Source organism: Solanum pennellii, chromosome 9, assembly GCF_001406875.1.
Source record: "Solanum pennellii chromosome 9, SPENNV200".
NCBI lineage: Eukaryota > Viridiplantae > Streptophyta > Magnoliopsida > Solanales > Solanaceae > Solanum > Solanum pennellii.
The window spans coordinates 82,679,074-82,686,604 of NC_028645.1; the positions used below are offsets into that span (position 1 = coordinate 82,679,074).

At 25.2% G+C, this 7,531-nt stretch overlaps 1 protein-coding gene across 2 annotated transcripts; it reads left to right on the top strand.

The window, feature by feature from the left end:
- Positions 1-593: 593 nt before the first annotated feature.
- On the top strand, positions 594-2,734 carry LOC107029691 (transcription factor FAMA). Of its 2 annotated transcripts, XM_027919494.1 has the most exons (4): positions 595-731; positions 824-1,384; positions 1,853-2,257; positions 2,480-2,734. In XM_027919494.1, exons 2-4 carry the CDS (start codon positions 902-904, stop codon positions 2,558-2,560), a joined length of 969 nt encoding a protein of 322 aa, XP_027775295.1. In that variant the 5' UTR covers positions 595-731; positions 824-901; the 3' UTR covers positions 2,561-2,734. The 2 variants fall into 2 exon arrangements, with proteins under 2 accessions (XP_015086616.1, XP_027775295.1); XM_015231130.2 differs by having other exon boundaries at positions 594-1,384.
- Positions 2,735-7,531: the final 4,797 nt, after the last annotated feature.

The following is a 7,531-nucleotide window of genomic DNA, read 5'->3' on the forward strand; positions in this document are numbered from 1 at the left end:
AACAGAGCATATAAAGTTTAAAAATCTAACGGTATGACATGTAACATAAGCATCCAATCAAAGAGATATCTTAGTAAAATATAAAGGTATCTAGGCTGCAAATTTTAAGGTACTCACATGCAATGATACATAATCAAAACCAACCTCAAATATTCAAATCAAAATTTTTTGAAAAAAGATTCATCCACTTTAATTCATAAAATCATATAAGAAGGTGGTTTAACCCACACACTACACCAAAAATCTCGAGTTTAAATTTTGATCAGTTTAAAAAAATCTTATTAAAAATGCTACTCCAAATAAACGCTATCTAAATTTAATCGATTTTAATGTTGACTCCAGACATTGAATGAGAAAACCGAAAGGGGAAGAGTGAGAGAGGGGTTTAACTATTTATTAGAAAGTGGTGCAAAGAGGTGGTAAAGTTAGTTCTACTTGTGATTCAAATTAATAATATGTTAAAGGGCGGTGAAGGTGAATATTCATGAGGTGTAAATTAATCTATTGGCTCATCTACTCTCCTCTTCTTCTTTTTTCCGAATCTCGATCTAATTAAATTCAAGATCAATATATATAAATTAAACTCTTGATACATATATATATATATATATCGCGTGTCTTATTTTATTTTTGTATATATATATGTACTGGAACCAAAATACAGCCAAAAAGTCCATTATTTCTGAGATAATCTTATCAAGCCTTTCAACACCATATATACATTTTTAATTGTTTGTCTTATTTATTTATTTTTCATTCAAATAATTTCAAAATTTTATTTTCTCACAATATTATCATGATAGTTTGTTGCTGAATTTGTCAGGTTTCTAAAGGTGGACCCAATGATTGATAAATAATAATTTGTGTACAATTTAGTAATTAATATATATAAAAAAAAATTATGGAGAAAAAAGAAAAAAAAACAGGTATATATATATATATATTCACACATAAACATCTATATTTTTCCTATGTTCTTTTTGATCCTATGCTTTTTATTTTCACTATGTTGTCTCACTTTGAACATGAAATATTATTGCAGCCTACAATTTTTCCAAGTTTATTAAATGATGATAATTATAACTACTCTCTTGATGATGATTCTTATAATTATGAACATCAACAAATGGTTAATATTGATGAAGAAAAGGCCTTGATGGTGTCACAAAAAGAAGAGGAAATTAATGTGACATTTGTTGGTGAAAATAGCAAAGGAAATGAAAGCAAGAAGAAGAGAAAAAGAACAAAAATAAGAATGAAGAGTAGTGAGGAAGTTGAGAATCAAAGAATGACACATATTGAAGTTGAGAGGAATAGAAGAAAACAAATGAATGAACATCTTCATGTGTTGAGGTCTCTCATGCCAAGTTCATATGTACAAAGGGTATTAATGTCAATTTCTCGATAAATTTATATCACATATCTTTTCGTCTTTTCAGTCTGTCTGTTTTTAAAAAAGAATGACATTTCTTTTATCAAGGGTATTTAATTCCATTATATAGTTTAATTTTTCCATTTCACATATGTATAAACAATATTATAATAATTTTTCTAAATTTTATATTACATTTCTTTTTCCGTTTTTACAGTCTATTTAAAAAGGAATGATATTTTTTTTATAGAATTTCGACATAGACGATTTTATTACTTTTTGAACTTCTATGTCGAAATTCTGTCTTTCTTTTTTTAATTAAACCTAATTTGTGCTGATCATCATTCAACTCTAAAAAAAAAACTCAAATTTCGTTGGAAATTTGTATAGATATATCGTCATATAAAATGAAAAGAAATTAATAGGAATTATATGACATTGAACAAAATGATTATTTTTTTTTTTTTGGAAAATTTGTAGGGTGATCAAGCTTCAATTGTTGGTGGAGCAATAGAATTTGTAAGAGAATTGGAACAACTTTTACAATGTCTTGAATCACAAAAAAGAAGAAAACTCTATGGAGATAATCATCAAGATTCATCATTATTAATGGAAATTCAAAATCCATCTAATAATTTAGTATATGCTCCAAATAACAATGAAATTGGGATTATTCAAGAAGATATAGCTGAGATTAAGTCATGTTTGGCTGATGTTGAAGTGAAAATTATTGGTATTGATAATGCTATGATAAAGATTTTATCAAAAAGAAGGCCAGGGCAACTCATTAACACTATTTCTGCATTACAAGATTTGCAACTTAACATTATTCATACAAATGTTACAACAATTGAACAGACTGTTTTGTATACTTTCAATGTTAAGGTACGTCTTCCGTCGAACTGTCTGACTATCTCATCTAATATATATATAGAATAATACATGTTTATTTACTTAAAAGTAGTGACCGAGTTAAATTATATCGATAGTGTAAGATTTTCATGTTAATGTATAAAAGTTAAATTCTTGATATGTTAATGTATATAACTTAAATTCTTGATGGGATTATTTCATCTTTTTTTATTTTTTTTGTATTTATTTGTGCAGATTTGTGGTGAAACAAGGTTTTCAGCTGATAATATAGCAAATTTGGTGCAGCAAATATTCAGTTTTTTTTCATGCAAATAGTGCAATATGAAGTAAAATTAGTGGAAGCCAGCTGCCTTAATTTATCAGTATTTGTATACTTATAGTATATAGTAATTAAATCTTGTTTAATTTTGGAGTTGATATCTTAGTAATTATTCCTTACATATAGTATATTTTTATTGACCATTCAAATAAAAAAAATTCAAATTCAAATTTATGCATAATTAATTTTATGTTATGTATTTATGAACTCCTTGTGGTTGATTATATCATATGATTTGATGGCAATTGTCACCATATATGTGTTCTCTCCATTTCATACGCGGAGCGTATGTTTTCAACAAAATTTTAATTTTTTGAATAAAATGAGATAATTATTTCTCTCAATAAAATTTTTTTTTAACGTAAGTCATTATAACTATCGTGAATTTCTTATAATATACTTTTACATCATATAGTAATTAATAAACATGATAATGAAATCTTTTGTAAATATAAATACATTTACTACGTCAAAATTCATTATCTATCGACTCAAAAAAAAAAAGTGTACGTGCTACTTACACTTTGTTTGGATCATTGTTACCCATTGTTTCATAATGTATTGTACTGTATTGTATGGTAGATACAGTGTTTGGCTAGACTGTATTGTTTGTTGTTGTTTAATAACTTTTTAGTTGTTTGGTTTGATTGTATCGTACTGCATTGTAATTTATAAATTTACAAAAATATCCTTACTTATCCTAGGGTAAGAGGTTTGACTAGATTTAAATAATTAAGGTAAAGGGTAAAATAGTATTTTGAAATATTATATAAAGATATAATCGAAAAAAGAAATTAAGCAACAATGGGAACACACCAAATTGGTTGTTCCATAAAATAGGGGTTTTCATTGTTACGTAACAACGAAATTTAACAATACAGTACAATACATCTTAAATAACAATCAAAACAAACATTATAGGTATAGTAACGGTACAATACAATATAATAAATAACAATGATCCAAACATAGTGTTAGTATTTAACAAAATGAATAAATATCATAGGAAATAATTTAAGCTTCTAAAAAGACAAAAAATAAATAAATACTTATTAAGATTTCTTTTCACTTGTTCAATTTTTGGTAGACAAAATTGTTTGCTATTTATGTAAGTGACAAATAACAAGTTCGTAGAATAGTTAAAGTTGTATGTCATCTAGCCAAACATCATGATTATCTCCCAAAAAGATAATTTTGACATATATTTAATTTTTAACCATTTAATATATACAAAAATTTACTATATCGACTAATCTAGATTCAACCTACATTAACTGGGAATTACTTTTAAAATTTTCATTCTCAAAATTTAAATTTGTGACACGTGATAAATGTATAGTAAATTCGTCCAATCCTTTCCGTTGAGGGGCGTTTTCATTTTATTTTTTTAATTTTCCATCGATGTTTTAATATCTGTATAAAATCTGTTTGGAGTGTGTTTTATTTTCATTATACACTGAGATAGACTATTAAAAGATAAAGAAAAGAAACATAGAATTTACAAAGGTTGCTATCAACATAAAATTTAAGGAGAGAAATGCTATAAAAGGGATAATATCTATCTATAGTTGTGGTGTTTATTTGATAAAAATAAATAAATGGATTGAAATTGAGAGGTTTTATTTTATTTTATTTTTTTTAATTTTTTATTTTATTTTATTTATTTTTGTGGCAATTATATATATTAAGGTCAACCTACATGCACTGCCAAAATGTACCTTGTTTTCAGAGGGAAATTTGACTTTGTCAGGATTAAATCTTGGAAGTATTTGACTCCTTTAATATTTGTAGGGTCAATTGTCCTAAGAGTTTGGATTGGTCTTTTCTTTATTTTTTTAAAAAAAAAATTGGAGAATTTTAGATAAATTTTTTTAAAAAAAAATATAATTTTGTCATGTTTTGTAGTTTTGATAATTTATAGGAAAAATTTCATAGGTTAATACATTTTAAAAATAATTACTGATTTTAGCGATATTTTTTGTTTATTATCATTTATAGCAATATTGTGATAAATCTGTAATATGTATTAGAAGTGAATTATGTATGCAATATATTTGAATTATAATTGTTTTTTAAATATATTATGTTTGTTTGGTAAAAAAAATTGTCATATTGTATCATAATTGTATTAAAATGTTTGATAAATGTATTATGCATCATTAAAACTTGTATTATATATGAATAATAAATTATTCTTTGTAATATGTATTAAACTTGTATTATAAATGAATTAAAAGTGATCAAATAAAAAAAATATTATTGTTATAAATGATAAATATTTTTTTTATTATAGTATATTTATGTAAGTTTCCCTAATTTATACGCGCATGCCAAAGAATGGCATGTGGGGTTTTCGATTTTGATGATCATTTGTTTTTTATAAATGCAAAAATCAAAATGCAATTTTGCTAGTTAGAAAGATATTTGTAAATACGTAATTATCTAATAGATTACTTTACTTGTATGGCGCAGAAAATTGTAATTTTAGAAAATGAATTAGTTGATGAAATTTAATATGAGATCGAAATTTCGATAGAAAGCGTTTATGAACTATTCATGTGGTTGAGACTTGAGAGTCGTTACAATCGAAACATATGCAAGAGCCTCCCAATGGAGGTTGGCTATGCCTTTTGTTATTCGGACGTCAAGAATTACTTTAATAAAAATAATTTTTAGCGGCAATAAATATTGATATTAATAAAAGAGTGTTAAAATCTAAGCGATATCAGTTAAATGTCATTAGGACTAATGTCGGTAAAGGCTTTAGGGACATATACAAATAATGTTAATTGCCGCTAAAAGTACATAATTAACAACAATTAATTCTTAATTGTCGCTAATGATCATTTTTTATGTAACGAATGTATCACGTTCTACAAAATAGTGTATTTTTAAAAAATATGACATGGATGTAATAGGAAAAGTGAAGAATTTGCGCAACTTAAACTAAACCATATGATATTCTGAAATGGTGTGACATAAAAAGATGACACTATCAACTTGTTCTGACCTAATATAATAATTAAACCTAACGAGTTTGACTATACTTCATAATCAAAAAAAATTCAAAACTTCCATCTTCAAGTTTAACTCGGACTTAGTTCCCCTTCTTTGAAAACTGATGAATAAGTACATAAATCTAAGTGTGATAAAACGATTAAAGAAACTAAACAATATAATGATACAATATTAATAGAAAAATACTATATAGTTGAATAGGTGGTCCTGTACATAAAAAAGTAGCTCCTTGTTATACTGATGAAAACATATGGTAGCAATTAATAATTATTTCACATAAGACCAAACCATAAAATTATGTTTTTTTTGACAAATTTGTTCATAGAAAAGGTCAACTGGACAAAAATACTGTCCTATAACACACTCCTATAAAAGATTTTGGTTTTCATCACTTTTAATATATCGAGAAAAAAAATATTTAACATTAATTACTTATGTTTTAAATTATTTTTCAGAATCAAAGATTGTATATTAATTTAGTATTGAAATTGTGATAATATATTTATACTAATTATTATCTATTAAAGAACGTAGAAAGTTCAAAATGATCAAGAGGGAGTATTATATTTAGATTATTACTCAATCATTTGACTTACATAACTATTCAAATAATAATATAATTTAGCTACTTACATTTAATATTTCTTCTCCTTTTGTGTTATTGTTGTAGTAATATAATTATCTAATTTCATTATTAATTTTGAGAGTCAATGTGAAATTATATATATACACTTTAGTTAGTCGAATTGTATATATAACTTGCCCTAGTGCACGTGATTTTATGTTCAAACAACAAGGTATAGCTCATCAATAAACATCATTTTGCAAATTTTCATTTTGGGATGATCTTAACATAGATAATTAATATTTATATTATGATATTAGATATTATTATACAATTTATAAAATTGAAGTTCAAGCATTTTCGTATGAAGTTTATAGTTATTCTAATAAGGTAGCCTTAGTGGCATTAAGAGGGGAAAAAACAACTTTTTTCATGGAAAATTACTTGGAATGATACATTTTTAATAAATAATAACTGATTTTAGCGATATTTTTTATTTATTACCATTTATAGCAATATTATGTTAAATCTGCAATATGCATTAAAAGTGAATTATGTATGCAATAAATATGTATTATAAACTGTTTTTAAAAATATATTATGTTTGTTTTCGTAAGAAATTGACACATTTTATTATAAGTGTTAAAATGTGTGATAAATGTATTAATCATCAATAAACCTTGTATTATATGTGAATAATAAATTGTTCTTTGTAATATGTATTACAATGTATTATAAATGTACTAAAAGTGATCGAATAAAAAAAAATTATTACTATAAATGATAAATTTTTTCTTAATATAGTATATTTACGTAAGTTTCCCTTTTTTCATCCATAACAAGATGGAGTTTGGGTATGGGCTTGGGCCTTAACTTGTACCAATGAGTTGGACTGGACTTAATATTTACTTATTATTTGGGACACACTTGTTTCGTAAATGATTTTTTTTTTATTAGAGTAATTATTGAAATTCCACTTTTTAGTTTACTTATTACCATTATTTCATATAAGTTTCACAAATCTTCAAATCCCTCATTTGTTTCTTGAGTAAAAAATGTCATTAATGTATTCGACCCTCCTTTAATGTATACGACCCTCTTTTTAATGTATCAGCGCATGTACTTCTTTTTGACGTATTAACACTTTTGATTTTTTTTAATCAATGTATTCGGACACTCCATTAATGTATTCGACCCTCCATTAATGTATTTGGTCCTCTTTTTAATGTATCAGCGCATGTATCCGACCATCTTTTTAATGTATCATTGATTTTTTGGCTATTAATGTATGTGGACCCTCCATTAATGTATCCGTTTGAGGGATTTCTGTAATTATAAAATTTTAAGGGATAGATCATAATTTTGCCTTAAAAGTATGTGATTT

Coding starts and splice junctions, on each gene's coding strand:
- LOC107029691 (XM_015231130.2), top strand. CDS start 902: ATGGAGAAAAAAGAAAAAAAAACAGGTATATATATATATATATTCACA. Junction 1,385..1,852: donor CAAGTTCATATGTACAAAGG/GTATTAATGTCA, acceptor GAAAATTTGTAG/GGTGATCAAGCTTCAATTGT. Junction 2,258..2,479: donor TGTATACTTTCAATGTTAAG/GTACGTCTTCCG, acceptor TTATTTGTGCAG/ATTTGTGGTGAAACAAGGTT.